The 20060-nt window shown below is 40.6% G+C and overlaps 1 protein-coding gene across 10 annotated transcripts in view; it reads left to right on the top strand.

Annotated features, from left to right (window-relative positions):
- The first annotated feature begins 1705 nt into the window (after positions 1 to 1705).
- RTTN (rotatin) overlaps positions 1706 to 20060 on the top strand; it is a 142444-nt gene continuing 124089 nt past the window's right edge. For 5 of the 10 annotated variants that reach the window (XR_013372539.1, XR_013372529.1, XR_013372560.1 and 2 more), the window contains exons 1-10: positions 1706 to 2017; positions 2349 to 2536; positions 4127 to 4292; positions 5120 to 5209; positions 7454 to 7544; positions 9068 to 9182; positions 10088 to 10238; positions 14255 to 14420; positions 16376 to 16557; positions 19291 to 19406. Coding sequence is in view for 6 of the 10 variants with exons in the window: in XM_077884546.1 (XP_077740672.1) it covers positions 1972 to 2017; positions 2349 to 2536; positions 4127 to 4292; positions 5120 to 5209; positions 7454 to 7544; positions 9068 to 9182; positions 10088 to 10238; positions 14255 to 14420; positions 16376 to 16557; positions 19291 to 19406 (1311 nt within the window). In the remaining 4 variants the exon portion in view is untranslated. The remainder of the gene's footprint in view (positions 2018 to 2348; positions 2537 to 4126; positions 4293 to 5119; positions 5210 to 7453; positions 7545 to 9067; positions 9183 to 10087; positions 10239 to 14254; positions 14421 to 16375; positions 16558 to 19290; positions 19407 to 20060) is intronic. The other 5 variants (XR_013372516.1, XM_077884128.1, XM_077884259.1 and 2 more) reach the window with 5 other exon arrangements.

The raw sequence follows: 20060 nt of genomic DNA on the forward strand, positions 1-20060 counted from the left end.
CCAACTACTGTTGACATGAAGCCTTACGGATGAGAAATTGTCGATGAACACATACATTGTATATTCTAGGTAGTATACAATGTTTTCTTATAATATAGGCAGCTACGGAAAAGAAAATGTTAAGAAAATCATAAGGAAGAGAAAATACACCTACAGTACTGTACTATATTTATTGGAAAAAAATTGTGCGTAAGTGGATCCGTGTGGTTCAAACCCATGTTGATCAAGAGTCAACTGTAATTTATTTTTCTCCCACGGTATTATCATCCCTTCCGCACTGACATCCTCAATTTCTCATCATCTCAGACTTTCGTCTTAGAAATATCTTTGAAAAGTTATTTCCATGATTTCTCTGAACTGTCATGTGTATTTTGACCTTGATACTTGAAATCCCCAACCACAGCCTTCATGCTTGGATAACTACAGAAACCTCTCAGCTGGTATAACTGTTTTCACTTCTTGGTCCATTTGGCACAGGATCCATCAAGAGCTCTTACCTGGGAGTTGAAGAATGCAGCCACTGTTAGCATCTTGGCCGTGGAGGCTTAGGTATGGGCCGGTGGGACACTGGTTAAATATCCACATCTCTTTTTCCTTCCACTCTCCAATGTCCTACTGCTGTCTTCCATTCACCAGAGAGGGACAATGGAGCGTAACCAGCCTGCTAGCAGCCCCTTTACTTCCCTATCTTCCTCCCAGAGGTCGTTTGTCCACATAGTGTCGCTCTTTCCTTGACCCTGACTGACCCATTCTGACTCTTGCTTTGCATGTACTGTTTCCTCTGGCAGGGATTCCCTTACCCCAGGTCTATGCCTGGCAGACAAAGTCCTACTTATCCTTCAAGATCCAGCTCCAATATCCCCACTCTCTAGCCTACACACCTTGCAGAAGCAGCAAAGTCCTAATAATGTTACAAAGAAAATGAAGGTCAGGCCCTCAACCGGCCACTTACTAGTTGATGTGACGGTGGGTGAGGAACTTCTCTGATTGTAAGCTCCTTTTTTTTTTTTTTTTTTTGCAAAATAGGAATGGATATTATGCCTGCCTTGACATCCCTGCCAAGGGAAACTAAAAACACCCGTCAGAGAAAATGCTCTCCAAAATGCAAATCCTTTTACACACTTAATTCTGTTGTTGTTGCTCTTACCATCGTTCAGAATCCCCCCCCCCATTTGTTCAGTGCAAAAGCCCAGCATGGTGGGGTTCAAATATTAATTCCTACCCCTCCCCCGCCCCTCCCCCATTTTGTTTTTCTACCACCTTTTTTCCTCTCTGTTCTTTTATTTCCTCCTGCCTGCCTTTCCTTTTGTGACTTGCTTGTTTATAATGCCCCTGGGTATCCAAGGACACTGCTTGCTTTTGCAGGGACATTTTACAGGTAAGGAGGGGGGGGGGGGAGCCCACCCACCCCGACTTTGCGTTGTAAGCTGTAAAGTTCTAGGAGCCGAGAATTCGGGTTTTTGGTCCAGGTGCGGGGGGTGTGCAGGCCCAGGGCGGGTGTGCAGGAGCGTGTGGGTGTGTGCGGGGCAGAGCAGGTGCGCGGGCCAGGGCGGGACGTGCCAGGACCCCGCAGCCCGCCCGTCGCAGCCCGCGCAGGGAGGCCGGAACCCCAGGAAGGGCGGGGTGCCGTGGCGGGCCCGGAATTCCGGGAGGGGAGCACCAATGGGCGAAGACCACAACTCCCGACGTGCACCGCGGCCGGGGCGGGTTCTACTGCCTGCTTGTCGCCCGGTTCTTTCCAGTTCTTACGACAAAGACGGCTGTCTGGGGATTGCGAAGTAGCGATTACAGAGAGACCGTAAGCTTCTGTTGGAGGCGCGGGGCCTCGCAGGCGCTTACGGGATGCGTCCCGTTCGTCTGGTGGTTGTGTGCGGTATTGCGGAACTCACAGCCGGACCGCCCGGGTTTCCATGGGGACAGTCATTGTAGACGGACGCTGTGGCGCGGCGGTTTAATTCTCCGGCGGCGGCGATGGAGCGGGACGACGCGGTCTTGACGGGGCTCATCAGGAAACTCGGTAACAGGCTGAGGTGGCCCCCGCCCCCGCCGCCCTCCTGTCGAGGCCACTCGCTGTGAATGGCCGCGTAACGTTTTGGAGGCCGGGCCGCCGCGAGCAGGCTCCCCCTGGTCCCCACCTGCCCGGGGCGTGCCCCCGCCCCCCCCCCCCCCCCGGGACCCCGGTCGGCCTCGGTGTGGAGTCAGCCCCGAGGCCCGGCGCCGGCCTGTGACAAGCGCGCGGCGGTTTGCTCGCCCCCCGCGCGCGGTGCCCCCGTCGGTGCCTGCCTGGGGGCTCGGGTGAGCCGGGCGGTCCCTGCCGCGGGCAATAGCCTTGCGCGGTCCTTCGGCAGGGCATCAGCTGGCGGAGATCCGCGAGCGCGCGCTGCGGAGCATCCTGTGCAAGCTGGAGCTCGGCCTGCTCGGCTGCGAGGACGTGGTGCAGGACCAGCCGCTCTTCCTGCGTCTGCTGGCCTGGTTCAACTTCCCGACCGTTCCCATGAAGGAGGAGGTTCTCAGCCTGTTGAACAGATTGGTGAAGGTGGGGTCGTCTTCAGACAACGTCGGGGGCCGCCTGGGAGGCGCAGGGCCTGATCCGGCCCGGATCGAGCCCCGCCATCCAGCCCCGCCTCGGAGTCCCTCTGCCTGTGTCTCTCTCTGGGTCTCGTGAATCAGTAAATAAAATCTAAAAAAAAAAGAAAAGAAATCGGAAGAGCGGGTGTTTGGTAGTCGTTTAACGGCAGCCTTTTTTGAAAGTTAAATAATTCGAACTTTTTTTTTTTTTTTTTAAAACAACTGGAGCTGTTGGATTTGAGTTCTCCTGAGTCTAATGCTCACCTTCCTCTTCTCTCATTTCTAATGTTGAAGCTCCCACATTGTCTCTACTGAAATAACTCCTGCGTGCTGGCGTGTTCTGATTTTTGGAATCCTTTTTGGAAGTTGGTATTTGTCATTGCGTTTTTCCTTGTGTTTTGTTTTGCATATTAAAAGTTACATGTGTCTGTATGAAAGAGGACGTGTTAACGTTACAGACCATGGTTAATGAATATGCAATTGCATTTTTTTTCCTTTTCTTATTGTTTTAAAGATTTTATTTGTTTATTTGAGTCGGAGAGAGCGAGAGAGAGCGAGCGCACTAGCAGGGGGAGCAGCAGGCTCCATCCCAGGACTCTGAGATCATGACCTGAGCCCAAGGCAGATGCTTAACCCACTGAGCCTCCCAGGCGCCCCTGAAATTGTGTGTGTGTGTGTGTTTAAGATTTTATTTATTTATTTATTCATGAGAGAGTGAGAGAGAGAAAGAGAGAGAGAGAGAGGCAGAGACACAGGCAGAGGGAGAAGCAGGCCCCATGCAGGGAGCCCGACGTGGGACTTGATCCCAGGACCCTGGGACCACGCCCTGGGCTACAGGCAGGCTCTAAACCACTGAGCCACCCAGGGATCCCCTGAAATTGTATTTTTCCATACCTGTTTTTCAGATTTGTGTACCTCAGCCTGTCTTGAGAGTAGTTGTCAGGGTCAAATGTCAGAAGTGCAAGTGTGATCTTTCAAAACTGTAAGTCACTATGAGTCCTAAGATTTATGTGACTTGGGCATTCTTTGGCTGGAAATAGGAAAGGATAGGGTGAGAGTCCGAGGAGAGAGGTGATCCATTGAATAAGTAACATTTTACAGTGTGCATGTCTCGTGCTCAGCGTCTGGGCTTTTCTCTCCTAAATGTTACCACATGATTTATGTATGTCTCTGAATCTATGTCTTGTACATGGAAGCTCTTTACTTTTGGGTATAGGAATGCAAGATTTATTTTTTTAAATTTAGTTTTATTTTTTTAAAGGTTTTATTTATTAATCATGAGAGACATGGACAAAGGCAGAGACACAGGCAGAGGGAGAAGCAGGCTCCCTATAGGGAGCCTGACGTGGGACTCGATCCCAAGACCCCAGGATCACGCCCTGAGCCAAAGGCAGACAGATGCTCAACCGCTGAGCCACCCAGGTGTCCCAAGATTTATTTTTCATAAAAGGAGCATTTAGTATACTAAAAATAATTTCATGTTTTTCTTGCTGTAGAATAAAGTGTAGAAATTTTGATATATGGAGTTATTCTCAAGACTCTTCTCTTATTCTTTCAGTATCCCCCAGCAGTCCAGCACTTGATTGATCTTGGTGCTGTCGAATTCTTATCTAAACTTCGTTGTAATGTGGAGCCAAATCTACAGGCTGAAATTGATGGCATTCTGGATGGACTTTTTATTCTTCCTTCAGTAGATGCTGCATCTTACCAAACCAAACAAACTGGTAATTCATTGGAATCAATCTGTTGCATTCTGTTAAAATACAAATATATTGGTTCTAGTGGTTAATTCTAAGATCTTAGGTTAAAATAAAAAAGATCCTCTCACTCAACTTATTTTTCTCTCATTAACTTACTTACTTGAGCTTGACCTTTTCCCCTTTTTCTACAGTTATTCAGGGGACGATACATACGTATTTATTGCTTTTTTTTTTTTTTTTTTTTTTGGTAAAGGGGCCTAAAAGATGCCAGAGATTTTCTTTTCCTTAGGCTAGTTTGACAGATTATTCCTACGATAGTAACAAATCTTCAACAATAATAGTAATAACAATACTGTGTTCCCATTGTTATTGCAACTGAACTGGTGTTCATCAATCACATGTCACAATCCCATGTGACAGAGAGTCATCAAAGATATTGAAAGATAGTGCCTGACTGCTTTGTGTCCGACAACTTTTTCCTTAAAGGTGTTAATTAAAGTTGAAGTAGTCAGAAACTACCTAATAAGAGTAAGAGGGTGGAGGGGGATGGACTAAGGATCCTCTTGAATAAATACTTTGTAGCAGGTTCTTTATGTACATTGTAGATGTTTTCATTCTAACAAATAGTTGTATTTGCTGAACCATAAAAGAGACAGGGAACCCCCTTTCCCCATTAAAAACGGACTCAGCATTTACATTTTTTTCCTCTGTAGGAAGACTCCTCAGAGAAAAAAAACTTATTTTTCTAGTTTTTAAAATGATTGAAAAGTAAGTTTAAAATTTGAAAAGAGTAAATTTCACTTTTAGCAAATAAGGAGCCATTAATATGGTGATATGTATTTTCTTATCAGAAATGCCACAACAACCTGAAATCTTAATAGGATATTTTCCTAAAGACAAAAGTAATCTCCAGCAGATGGAAGTGTCTCCACGACCAATGGGTGTGTATGTATAGAGAAGTAGATCCTGTTAATCTGGTAAATCAGAAATTAATGTACTTTTCCTTATTGTTCCTTATTGTGATTAGACTGGAATATTTCAGCACTAAACTGAATGTTTGTTTCCTCAAATTAAAGATACAGAGTTTAAAGGGTAGAATTTTATGTTCTAACTGCATTTGAGCAACAGTATAGGAGGGTGGGAATGGTGGCAGTACTCAGGGCTTACCGAACACAGACTTGTGAGGAACTGTGCCATGCACTATATATATATCATGTTAATTATTCTCCAGCTCACTAAGTGATGCTCTTTTTCCAGTTACTCAAGCTGAAGTCTCAGGATTGTTTTGGTTTCTTCATTATTCATTCATTCATTCATTCATTCATTCATTTATCTTTATCCCAGCATCTAGCTAATTGAAGTGTTCTGGTTTAGAGCCTCTCTTGCTCTCCCTGGAATCTCATCTAGGTCTTTTCATGTCTCTGCTCCCATGTCGCCTCCTCAGAGACCTTTTGAGAACTCTAGCCAGGGATCACTTACTGCCTATGTTTAGTTTTCTTCCTGACGTATATCATGATCTGAAATTACATATTTATGTACCTCTTGTTTGTCTCTGTTGTTAAAAGCTTAATGATATGGGCAGCCCAGGTGGCTCAGCGGTTTAGCGCCGCCTTCAGCGCAGGGCCTGATCCTGGAGACCCAGGATCGAGTCCCACGTCAGGCTCCCTGCATGGAGCCTGCAGCTCCCTCTGCCTGTGCCTCTGCCTCTCTCTCTTTGTGTGTCTTCTCATGAATAAATAAATAAAATCTTAAAAAAAAAATGCTAAATGGTAGCTATGTACACTGCTTTATCCCCAATGCACAGAACAATGCCAAAAACATATTAGGCATTCAGTATGTATTCTTTGAATGAATGAATGAATCTTCATTGGAGTCCCAGTGAACTTGATAGTTACTATCCCATTTGACTGATGAAGGCACTGAGGCTTAGAAAGGATAAAATCTTCGTTCTGGGTGCTGCACTTAGGGAATGATGAAATAAGCATGTACCGAAACAGTTTATTACCTGCACAGTTGAAAATGTTGCGTCCATATCTGCTCATGTCACGTATTCACTTTAACTCTGTTTGGAAGCTCTCTTACTAAAAAGTTTCATAGAAATTCTCTGGTTGAATAACTCTTTCTGTAAAAGTTCTGTTAGGCTTGTTAGGCAGCTTTGGTTTGGAAATGGTAGTTTCTTTGTGTTTCTGATTAAGAGGTTTCATTGAGTGACAGTAAGAGACACCGGAAGGGAGAGAGTATGTCCAGGGCTGGGGAGGTGGGCACTTGAGTACAGCTGTTGAAAACATTAGGGATCATTGAGATGGTAATATTTTGTCATGGGAATTGCAGTTTGTGGATTGATGATACACCTTATTTTGGATACATCTTTTTGTGTGCTGTATAAGTCTGTCCTTCCCTCCACCCTGCCCTTACTTTTCTGTTAGAGAGTAAATCCTGCTTGGATGTTAGCACTTTTGAAAGAAACAACTGTGCTATATTTGTGTGTTTAATAATGCTGTTATCTAAATGCAGAGATTTCGTGCTCTTTTCAAAGCATTTGGCAGAAAGAATATTTGCCACTTGGAAGAGATTATGTAGATACTAGATACTGTTTCTCAGCATTGCCACCTTGTACAATATAAGGGCTGTTAAAAAATAATTTGAATCGAGTAGTTTGAAATTGTTGGTTTCTCAGATTTCTTTTAATCTTGAGTGCTGAGATTTGATCTTCAACCTTATGGTCTTCAAGTCATTTTCAAAGAAGTTTTAACATCTAACACCACTTAGGATATTTGATCATGAGTAATTAAATATAGTATATGATTATGTTTATATCATATTTAATTTCTACGATTAACGATCTCCAAATGCCAGTTCCTTTTATGTTAAATTTAAGCTTTGTGTTCTGGTTAGCCACAGGGTAAAACAGAAAATGTAATAGAAACTTTAAATGTCATTCGATATTGTTTTGTGTTTAATGCCCTTCTAATAATACATGGATTCTCTGTAAATTATGAAAATAGAGCTCTCTTATTTATCCTGTTAGGGAACAGATTTGCAGCTGACCTTGTTTGGTATATTTGAGGTTACTGTAAGATGTAACTTTATTTGAGGGATTGTTTTCAGGGTAAAGCCTTACTTTTTGCATTGTGAGTCTGTCAACATTGTCTTTGATCCCATAAATTTTGCTGTTGCATTAACAGTGAATCAGACTGTGAAGTGTTTGAAGTTTTCTACGTTTCCTTGGCTACCCCTGACTACAACAGATAGACATGTTCTCTCCTCTAATGAAAGGTATGGTACCTAATGTGTGTCAGGTTATTTTGGTTCATTTATAGCCATTTTCACCAAGAAAAAAGTATTACTGTACATTTTCACCAAGAAAAAAAAATACTAAGTGGCTATGAAAGGTAGTAATGGGAATATATGAATGATTTTTCACTGTTTCAAAAAGCAGGCCAGAAAAATTCCTGTTTGCCCTTATCAGGCTACACATCCTTTTTTTTTTTTTTTGTGGTTGGAATCTTGTATATTTTTTGGTGGCAGAAAAAATTAAACATAAATGCAGTCTTTTAAAATGCAGTCTTTTTTAGTGGACAGCATATCCAGTGGACAATATAGAGACCAACTTGCTAGAGTTAGGACTAAGTAAACAGCTGGATGCTATTAAATGTATTTTGATGCTAGCACTTCCTTTTGAGTATCGAGTATTTTTTTTTTTTTTTAAGATTTTATTTATTTATTCATTAGAGACACAGGCAGAGGGAGGAGAAGCAGGCTCCATGCAAGGAGTGGGATGTGGGACTCTATCCTGGGAATCCGAGATCATGCCCTGAGCCAAAGGCAGGTGCTCAACTGCTGAGCCACCCTGGCATGCCATGGTGCTGGCACTTCCAAGGCATCAGTAAATTCTCTTGGATCAACATATTGAAGAAGTGTACAGTATACTTGGGCAGGGGGCAGAGGTGGTTTTGAGGTCAGCTCTGAATCAGGCCTCATGGAAGAGATTATGACTTCTAGGGCACACTTCTGGATGGTGTGGACTGGAGCTGGTCTGAGAGAGGCAGTGTGGATTCTTCAGGTGGGAGGTAAATGATTGCTGAATCCCTAGGTGGGCACATATTACCTGAGGGCTGTCCTCTGTTTGGGATAAGAGAAGAATCCCAGCTTGATTCACTCCACAAAGGAAGAGTGGTAAGGAATTTAATTTCTAGAATTTAACTATATATTTGCTATAATATTTTTTGTCTTACTTTCTAATTCATTTAGCAGATTTCATTGCATTCTGTGCCCTTTGACTTCCTTGATTTCATTTTGTAGCACTGTTGATAGTCTTTGCATACAATGGTGGATACCGTGTAGTGCTTGCTCTTGAGGAAGGTCTAGTAGGGGATAGAAAGGCATCAACATGAAGTTGCCAGAGCACCAGTTATAAGCATGTGGAGGAAGGACCTATCCCAGAGTTCTTGATTAGGAAAAAGATCTAGTAGGAAGGCTTCCCGGGAGAAGTGAAGTCTCAGCTGAGACCTGAAGAACTGTTAATAGAGTCATTATGCCACTAGGTTACTTAGACTCTGGTATAGATAATTCTTTTTAAAAATAAATAATGAGGGGTGCCTGAGTGGCTCAGTCAGTTAAGTGTCTGCCTTTGACTTGGCTTGGGTAGTGATCCCGGGGTCCTGGGATCGAGCCCCGTGTTGAGCTCTCTGCTCAGTGGGGAGCCTGCTTCTCCCTCTGCCTCTGCTTGCCACTCTCCTTATTCTCTGTCAAGTGAATAAATAAAATCTTAAAAAAAAAATGGTATTTTTTTTTTGTAGCTCTTTAAGAAGTAGTAACCATACTTTAATTTGGAACACCTGTGAGCTACTGAAGGACGTTATCATGCAAGACTTTCCTGCTGAAATTTTCCTTCAAAGGCCAAAAATTGTTCAGGTACGTATGCTCTGTAATTGTTTTAGATTTTGAAATAGAGAACTTTTTACAATGAAACAAATTTTGCAAAAGCAGAAGTCAGTCCTTAGGAAGTAATTTACTGTATTTAAAAAATGAAGTATTCAGTTTCTGAAACTTCTTTGAATGGTGGTAGTTCTTCTGATAGGAGGTAGTCTCATTTGACATATGCAGTTTGAGCACCTTGAATTTACCCTTTATGAGTCACCTAAATGGGAGAATGGACTTTGGAAATTGAGATTGGGCCATAGTAACCCTTCCTAACAGTGAGAATAGCATTGCTTTTTGAGTATCGAGGATAGGTCAGGCAGTGCTAGATGCTGTGGAAATAAGGTCATAGTGAGCAGTTCAGATGAATTCTTTGCAATCTAGTCTATTGTTTGTACAGTAGAGCTGGGGATCCTGCATCTGGGATCCTGGCATATCTATAGCCTCTAGTAATACCTTAGCACCTCACTCACCATCCCAGGGCTGGACTGCATGCTTCTGAATGGCAGCTATTACTACATACTATTGCCATTGTCAAAAGACAGCAGAGGAAAAGCTGTTCATTGCCAAAATGTGGCAAAAATGATTTAGAGTTGCAGAAGGCTTGCTGTGATTTTTAAAAAGTACTGTGTAACTTAATGGGGAATAATTCATGTGTTCTTTCAGAATAGCAACTCAACTAACAGATTTTAGATAAAACACTGACTTGTCCATTTAAATTTTATTTTCTTGCTTTGTCCCATCTTTTGCTTTATGCTAAGTCATTTTTGCCTGTTTCCATTTCTTGGTCTTAAAAATATTTTGCAAGTTACTTTATTTCCTTTGGTGGTTCATTTGACCTTATTTGAATTCCACATCCATCTTCCCTTGATGACTTTCATTGCTCTTCTTTATTTCAGAGCCTTTTATCTCTGTTGAAACTGGCCTTTGGTGGAGATGGAAGACATCGCCTGGCATTACAGTCAGTGTCCTGCTTGCAGCAGCTGTGCACATACTTAAGAAACAGACTTAACTTTCACCGAGATCCAGGTTTTTTCTCCAGTAAAGAAGGTATTTATGTTTGTTTGTTCATTAGTCATTGATGGTATTTGCAGATTTTTTGAGTATTATATTTACTGTATAGATTTTCACAATATAAACTCCTTATTCTTAAATGTAATCAAATGATCATCTTTGAAAACCAATTGTGTGAATGACAGAACCACTCATAATCCCATCCTCTTTTTTGGTAAGAGCCATTTGCAAGATGTTTTTCTTTTCTCTTAGGCATATAGTGCTGTTGGGAACTAAGAACTAGAATTTTGAGTTCAGCTATTCATTTGGGACCTTGAACATTTTGGAAAGTTATTTGTATTAATAGATTGTTTGGTTTGAAGAATAACAATTTGTATTTTGTTAATAGTTTTTAACCTTTGGTATATTTTACTTAATTTATTTTAAAATAATCTCTTCAGGGTAGCCCGGGTGGCTCAGTGGTTTAGTGCTGCCTTTGGCCCAGGGCGTGATTCTGGAGACCTGGGGATCGAGTCCCACGTCGGGCTCCCTGCATGGAGCCTGCTTCTCCCTCTGCTTGTGTCTCTGCCTCTTTCTCTGCATCTCTCTGTGTCTCTCATGAATAAATAAATAAAATCTTAAAAAAAAAAAATCTCTTCACTCAACATGGGCTTGAACTCACAACCCCAAGATCAAGAATTACATGCTGTAGTGACTGAGCCAGCCAGATGCCCCGGGTTTGTATTTTATGAAAACTATTTTTATGCAACTTGCGATGTAGTTCATTTATTATATGATAGCAGTGCCAGACTTTTAAGGAAGAAAGCACCACCTAATGGCCAAATAAAGCACTAGACTGGCTTTGTCGAAACAGTATTTATAATTTAGGAATTCTATGCACTTATTCATTGAAAGTTGAATATTAAGTTACAGTGATTTGTCATCATGCTTCACAATTAATCCCTATTCTGTTCAGAGTTTCCCTGATTCTATACCACTTGAATACTTATGCTGTACATTAACTTTATTATAGATCTCAGAGGGTATTGAGTTCTTCATTAACATTCTTGAAATAGAGCGTTTTCTGAATGACTGATAACAGAGAGCTGTAGGTACCCCATATTTCATCAGAATTAAGAGTTATACTGTTGATTAAAATAGTATCTTTGAAGATTTATTCGTGTATTAATGTTTATCTATTACTAGCTATATGCCAACTGATGTTCTAGTCTCTAGGGGGGTTAACACTGAACAAAGCAGATAATGTGCCTGCCCTTCTGAGCTTATCCATGAGAAGGTTGGGAATAGGAAATAAATGAGTAAACAAGTTCGTTTCAGATGAGAAGTGCTTAAAGGAAATAGGAAGGGTGGTATGACCGAAGGTGACCAGGGAAACGTGGCTTACCTGGATAGGATGGGCGGAGAGAGTCTCTCAGAGGAGGTGACCTGAAGGGTGAGAAGGAACCATCTATTTGAAGAGCTGCAGGGACAGTATTCCTGGAGGATTGGGGGCCTCAGAAATGAGGTGACCTGCCTGAGGAACAGCAAACCAGGCTGGTGTGGTGAGTGGAGTAGAGTGAGCAGGGAATGGGGCACAGAGAGGGGATGGGGTGAGATCAGAGAGGTAATCAGGGGCCAGAGTGTGTTCAGATTTGTACATCTTAGTAAGCCTTTCTCTTCTCTTCTCTTCTCTTCTCTCCTCTCCTCTTCTCTTCTCTTCTCTTCTCTTCTCTTCTCTTCTCTTCTCTTCTCTTCTCTTCTCTTCTCTTCTCTTCTCTTCTCTTCTCTTCTCTTCTCTTCTCTTCTCTTCTCTTCTCTTCTCTTCTCTTCTCTTTCTTTATGATAGACATAGAGAGAGAGGCAGAGACACAGGAGGAGGGAGAAGCAGGCTCCATGCCAGGAGCCCGATGCGGAACTCGATCCCGGGACTCCAGGATCGCGCCCTGGGCCAAAGGCAGGCGCTAAACCGCTGAGCCACCCAGGGATCCCCTTAGTAAGCATTTCATATTTTCTTTGTAGTGCAGTGAGACGCTCTTGGAGAATTTTTTTTCCTCTGCAGATACCTTTATTTTACTTAAGTCTTGAAAAAAATTATGGTAAAATATGTATTGCATAAAGTATGCCATCGTAACCATTTAGAACTATGCAGTTTTATTGGCATTAATTGCATTCATAGTCTTGTGCAACCATCACCATTATCTGTTCTCAAACAGTTTTCATCACCCTAAATAGAAGCTCTGTGACCATTTAGCCATGTTCCCCATGTCCCCTTCCCTCTGCAGCCACTGATAACCTCTCTTCTACAATCTGTCTCTAAATTTGTCTGTTCTTAGTACTTCTTACAAGTGGAATCATGCATTTGTCCTTTTGTGTCTGGCTGATTTCACTGAGCATCATGTTGTCAAGGTTCATCCATGCTTCAGCTGTGTCAGAACTTCATTCCTTTTTACGGATAATGTTCCACTGAATGGATAATGCCACATTTGGCTCATTCATTTACCTGTTGATGGGCATGTGAGTTGTTTTCGCCTTTTGGCTCTCGTGAATAATGTTTTGGTGAACATCGGCACATCTGTTTGAGCTCCTGTTTTCAGTTCTGTTGGGTATATCTGAGAGTGGAATTGCTGGGTTATATGTTCATTCTACATATAGCCATCTGAGGAACCACCAACCTGTTGACCACAGTGGCTGCCTCATTTTACTTCCCAGCTGGCAACCTATGATGCTTCCAGTTTCTTCCCATGCCACCAACACTTGTTACTTTCCCTTTTAAAAATCACAGTCATCCTAGTAGGTGTGAGGTGGTATTTCACTATGGTTCTGATTTGTATTTCCCTACAGACTATTCATTAATGACTAGTGGGTGATTTCCTATTGACTTTTTACATGCATATTGGCCATTTGTGTATCTTCTTTGGAGAAATGTCTTTTAAAGTCCTTTGCCCTGGGTGCCTGGGTGCCTTAATGTGTTAAGTGTTTGCCTTTGGCTCAGTTCATGATCACAGGGTCCTGGGATCGAGCCCTGCGTCGGGCTCCCCACTTAGCAGGTGGAGTCTCCTCTCTCTGCCCCTCTTCCTGCTCGTCGTTCAGACTCCACTCAGCTCAGAGCCTGACAAGTGGCTAGATCTCCTGACCCTGAGATCATTACTTGAGCTGAAATCAAGAGTCGAAAGCTCAACTGAGCCACCCAGGCACCCGTGGTGGTTTATTTATTTATTTATTGTTGAGTTTAGGAGTTCTTTATATATCCTGATTATAAAGTCTTTTTTAGATCTATGATCTGTAGGTATTTGTTCTCACTCTATAGGTTTTCAGTTTCTTCATAATGTCCTTTGATGCATAAAAGTTTTTTTTTTTAATTTTTTTTTTAAGATTTTATTCATGAGGGACATACAGAGAGGGTCAGAGATATAGAGGAAGAGGCGGGACTTGATCCCAGGAACCTGGGATCATGACCTGAGCCAAAGCAGACCTCAACCACTGAGCCATCCAGGTTCCCAAAGGTTTTTGATTTTGATGAAGTCCAATTTATCTTTGTTTTCTTTGGTTGTGCTTTTGGTTTCATGTTTAAGGATCTATTGCCAAATCCAAGATCGTGAAGATTTACCTCTATATTTTCTACTGAGAGTTTATGGTTTTTATTTAGTTATTTATCTTTAAATTTAAAAAATTTTAAAAATATTTATTTATTTATTTTGAGCTTATGGTTTTAACTCTTATATTTAGGTTGTTGATTCTTTTTGAGTTCATTTTTACATGTGGTTTGAGGTAGGGTTTCTCGTAGAGTTGTGAGCAGCGGAGTGCATGACCTGCTATTTTGCTTTGGCAGTCCTGAATGTTACAAGTCAATAGTGCTGGCTTGAAGGCTAGAGATAATCAGGTCACTTAGATATAAATCTAAATGTGCTAAGTGAATACTTCAAAAAGGTTGATCTTTACTTTTACCCCAATAGAAGTGTTTTTACAAAACATCTTAACTTTGTTAATGTTTTTTTGGAAAAATGACATAAAAATTCCGTAATCATAATTTGTTGCTATTGAGGGATAATTTTATTTTATTTTTTTCCTCTTAGATACAGTTTCCCAGAATTCTTCTTTGTCATACTGTCATGAAGTTAGAGTTATTCATCATTCTCAGAATCCTTCTCTGGGAAGCAGTAGCCCCCGGCCTTCTGTGGTTGGACGCACAGGCCAGCGACCCAGAGGAGATGGCCAGGATTGGGATGCTGTGTCTTCCAGGTGACCGTTGAAATGCCCAGTTAACTTGTGCATGTGTGTTTTGGTTTCAGAGGGAGATTAATATTTTTCTCTATCTTTTCTTTTGGAATATTACCACAGGTATTGGCCTTGTGTTGAACCAGTGGTTTTCATACCTTTTTTGACTGTGAGCCACAGTAAGAAATAATCTTAGTTTTAACTCAATACTCAGTACACAGATGTATGTTCTTATGTGTGTGTATAGGTATGTTTGTGTGTTTGTACGCTGTGTGTGTATTCCTGCCAAAATAAGGTGTTCACAAAATACTCCCTTGATTCCCTGTGCTACGTAGTAAACTGTATTTTCTGTTTTTTTCCATTTGATTAAAAAAAGATTGATGATTTTGACCTATTAAATTATTTTTATCAGCCACAAATGGAATGCAATCTAGTTTAAAAGCATAGGTTTAGATGATAGATAATATTTTGATAGTATTTCAAACCCGCATTTGTAAGTCTAAACATAGTTTAAATGCATCAGTATTTACTATTAAAGGGAATGATTGGAGGCTATAAAACAAAGGTTCATTTAAGATGCACAATTTATGGTCTTTTACTTATTTGTGTAAATATAGATTTTTATATATTAACTTTGTTTAACGGGATTGGCATGGGTGTTTGTGTGTTACCTCATCCCTAGGCTACCAGCATCTTATAAACATATTAGTCTCTTCTTTTGGTGTCATCTTAATAAATGCTCAGTGAGATGAATACTCCTCTGTTGGCTTGATTATTTACTCATGACTCTGCTGTTGCTACAAGCTGACACTGATTCATGCTGGCTGCATGGTTGGTGTTACACCAAGTGCTATACATGCTTTATCTCCTTTACTTGTCATCCTGACAATCCTGTAATAGCATTGGTATTATCATCGTCATCATTTTACAGGCAAACGTGGTTGGGAAAGGCAATGAGCCTTGCCCCAGTTTATATAGTTGGTGAAGAGGAAGGCTGGTGTTGAGACAGTATGAGCTGAGAGCCTGTGCTCCTAGTCCTTCTGTAGGAGTTACTTGGTCAGGCATGGTTTTTCTCTTTATTCTGGGAAAGCCTTTCTGTCTTGTTCTCTAAGTTGTATCTGGTGTGCTGCGTGCATATAAATTCTCACTCCTCTCTCAACACCATCCTCACGGGGCTTGTTAGAGTTTGAGAGAAGCCCACCTCATTTTCGTATTTTGGGATGTTGAAATTGAAGAAATGACAAAATTTATATTAAATTTTGGGAGTTTTACATGTTCAATAGCATTAGTATATCTGGGATTCAGCTTCAATTATGGATAACATTAAAAGGAAAAAATTTGAGGTCCTTTATAAATGTGAGTTTTAGGCCTTTCTATAGCACTTTATCCCCACCCCTTCACTTGACACCTAAGGTAAGAATTTTTTATGAAGAAAGCCATGAAATATGGGATGATCCACTTTTGGTACATTTTCAAAATCATGATGTGATGCTGAATGTACTAAATGAAGTAATCCATTTCTCCTCATGTTTTTCTGGCATTTTCTAGCATTCTTCAGTTGCTAACACTGGCTTATTTAGAACATTTGGTGAAAATCACTGAAAATCTAGGAAACTATAAACGATTTAGTTTTGCCTCTAAGTTGATTACAGAAGAACTTTGCTATGAATTGGCTTGCTTTTCTCTAGAAACAAATGGATTATTAGTGGTAATGTTGATTGCTCTTCTAGGAATTTTGAGAACATCATTTTGAAAAGCGATATATGAGTGCATTTTTGGTTTCATTTACAGTTTTGACCTATCTTTATGGAATTTAATCTTATAATTTGTCAAGGTTTCACAAATCTGACCACATTGTTGCATGAAACAATGTAGTTGTGTCTAACATGAGGCTTCTCATGTGCCAGACAGCAGAGATGCAGTAAGCCTTTTTGTGAGCTGTTTCCATATTCAAGGATTATCATTTGTTTATTTTACAGTGGAAGTAGTAGTCATGCTCCTGTGAACTCTAGGATCTCTGTGCATTCGCCTTTGGATGTGGTACACATAGATCTGCCTGAGCTGGAGGCCGAAGACACTCTGGAACTACAATTCCAGCAGCTCAGTCTGCCCCAGTTCTGTGTCTCCGTTCTGCAATCAGCAGTTCCTCTCTTAAGAACAGGTTAGCTGTTTTTGAAGTCATAGTTCTTGTTATGTAATTTATCGCTGTTTTGTCCATTTTGTGGGACTCTTTTCTTCTTTTCACTTACCTGTGTTAGGAACTTGCTTTTTTTTTGTTAGGAGCTTTTTTATAAAGATTTTATTTATGTGAGAGAGGAGAGAGAGAGAGAGAGAGAGAGAGTAAGCTCAAGTGAGCACTATTTGGGGGAGGGGCAGAGGGAGAAGCAGACTTCTCTGCTGAGCAGAGCAAGGATCCTGGTGCGGGACTTGATTCTAGGACCCTCGGTTCATGACCTGAGCTGAAGGCAGATACTTCACTGTCTGAGCCACCCAGGCGCCCCTGGGATACAAATTCTTAGAATTTAATAAAGTCTTAATATTGTCCAAGTGAATGTGGATGACATGAGCATTGTTTGGATAGAGTATCCCCTTCCATTTATGGCTTTTTGTATATACTTCCACTTCTGTATGACTATTTTAAACATAAGCACTGAAAAAACAATGTGACCAGAATAATAAATTAAAGAAGGTGGGCCAGCATGAATAGACTGGGATAAGAAAATCTTTGGCTTTTGCTAAGAAAATCTTTGGCTTTTGCTCTTTGGAAACTTTTTGAGTCTCTCACAGTTGTTCAGTTGTCCTACTCAGTTCGTGGTTAAGCTGTGAAACATGTGAAAAACAAACAAACCCCAAACTGGATTCTTACCTTTGCAGTAATTTCTTTTTCTGAAAAAAACCAAACTCAAAAAAACCTCCCAAACATTCTGGAGTTGCCTCTTCTCTCAGTATGCTGGGTAAATTCTCAAAGATGTACTAAAGTAGGGATCCCTGCATGGCGCAGCCGTTTGGCGCCTGCCTTTGGCCCAGGGCGCGATCCTGGAGACCTGGGATCGAATCCCACGTCAGGCTCCCGGTGCATGGAGCCTGCTTCTCTCTCTCTCTCTGTGTGACTATCATAAATAAATAATAATAATAAAAAAAAAAACAAAAAAGCTACCTTAAAAAAAAAAAAAAAAAAAAGATGTACTAAAGTATATATGGTCGTGTAGTTGTAATTTTAGTCAAGCGTGATAGGAACAGTAATAATATGACCAATATCTGCCAGACTCACTAGAACAGCAGTTAGCCTATGTGGAGTTCCCGTCCTGCTCATCTGGCTTTGTGTGCATGGTTTCATGCATTCCTCACACCAACCCATTTTATCTTTCCATGAGTGGTAGTTAGTACTTTCATCCCCATTTTATAAATGAGAACACTGAGGTTCAGAGTGTTTTGGGAGCTTATCCAGAGTCATGCAGCTAAAACGGAGGCTTGAGCCAAGATTCTTCGGAAGCCAGTGACCATGCTCCTTAAGCACTTAGCAGTTTGTGAGATATAAAAAGGTTTGGGGGGCAGCCCCGGTGGCGCAGCGGTGTGGCGTGGCCTGCAGCCTGGGGTGTGATCCTGGAGTCCCGGGATCGAGTCCCACGTCGGGCTCCCTGGCAATTATTCCATACCAGTTTATTGTAGGTATTGTGTTTCAAAAAATTTATAGCATAAATAAAAAAAAAGAATAAAAAAATAAAAAGGTTTGGAAGTGATAACAATATTTTATTCTCTGACTCTCTACATTTTCAGTAGTTGATAAACTTGTCAAGATATAAGATAAATAAGATTTGTTTTTTTGGTTGATACTGGCTCAATAAAATCTATCCCATTTGAGTTGTTTTCTAAGTGTCGTAGTTTATTTTTGCCTGGTTGGAGATGATGGGGAGGGAAGCAGGATGGAGGTCTATGTTTGGGAAGTATTAAAAATGTTTTTATCCTAAGGAAAACCAAATACCCTAACTTATCACTGACTGAATAACTCTGCTGCCAGGAGTTAGACACACGTATTAATTAATTCATGTATTAGTAATGTGAAATAAAGAAAGAGCTGAACTTTGGCATCATGAAGTATATATGTTTGCCTGCATGGTATACTGAGAAGAACAGTTTTAGATTAAATGATTTCGCATTTAACCTTTTCTTAATTTGCTGTAAAAAGTCAGATTGATAATTATAAAGCTATATCTTGGTACATAAATTTTTCTAAATGTTCTCTTGCCCTTTTGTGATAAATTATTGCATAATTTGTAATTGTTCAATATCATAAGAGATTTCTAAGAGAACTTGCTCCAGCTGTTCTAATGGAACAATTAATCTAGGCCCTTATGATCTGGTGGTTTTACTTTTATTCATTGGAAATTGGCCTTTGGTATGTGGGACCAGAAAGTCTTGACTGAATGTTCGCCTTATGGATAGTAGAATTCCTTTGTTGTTCTGTCTCTGGAGAAAAGAGATTGCTTTGGTGGGTGTGTAGCCTCCTAGCACTAAATAGGAGATTAATAGAATGCATTTTTAAACCTAACCTGGTGCTTTGTCACATACTACATGTGTAATACGAAAAGGTCTCTGAATTAGAAAAATTTAACCTATCTCATGGCATTGTTAGATTTTGCTACTTTCTTTTTGAATATCTCACTTCTGAGCGCATTGGACTTGTGGCTAAATTAGGATTGTGATTGGAACAAAAATGTTAATGGTGGTTGTAGATTGTGACTTCCCTATATGTCTCTTTCAGTGATTCTAAGGACATAAAAAAATAAAAAGAGAAAATAGGAGTTTGAGGGTATCACTAACTAGAAGATTGAGCAGTATGATATATAGCTGTTCATTTGAAAGTTAATTTTTTTTCTTCTATCTATATTCCTAGGTAGTAGACAAATGATAATAAGAGTTCTGGAATTGCTTGCAGAGGATATGATACTTATTGGTGAAGCAATTTCAGCCGATATCTGGGATGACAACAGCCTTTTTGCTGTAGATATGGTGAGAATCTGTATTTTCCTTGGGATATGGTAAATAATATTTAATTTTGTTTTGATCCTTTTAAGCCTGTTTCATTGTCTCATTAGTCTTTGAAAGCTTTCTTTCATACCAATATGTCTCAGGCTTATTTTGTTCATTCTGAAACAGGCCATTTCTCTAGAAATTCTGGTTACTTATTTTTTTGATTCTGGTTTCTTAATGGGAGGAGGTATATTGGGATGAAAAACAGGCCAGTGTGGTCCTTATAACTACTGTCCTATCATTTTTCTTCTTTTAGTAATTAGGAAATAATGTATTTTTTAAGATTTTATTTTTTTTCATGAGACACAGAGACAGAGACATAGGCAGAAGGAGAAGCAGGCTCCATTCAGGGAGCCTGATGTGGGACTCGATCTCAACACTTGGAATCACACCCTGGGCCAAAGGCAGATGCTCAGCTGCTGAGCCACTCAGGTGTCCTAGGAAATACGTATTTTTAAAAAATGAGTCCAAATTGCTATTTTTCTGATTTTAAATTTCTTTGCTCATACTTACACTGTTGCTCATAGAAAGTCTTAGTTTTTAGCAATATCAACATAATTGCTTATTAGCTTTAACCTTCAGCACATGCTAAGCTAATTTCAGAATAGTAGTGTTTGTATCACTGTGGTCAAT

This window comes from Canis aureus, chromosome 1 (genome assembly GCF_053574225.1).
Source record: "Canis aureus isolate CA01 chromosome 1, VMU_Caureus_v.1.0, whole genome shotgun sequence".
Lineage (NCBI taxonomy): Eukaryota > Metazoa > Chordata > Mammalia > Carnivora > Canidae > Canis > Canis aureus.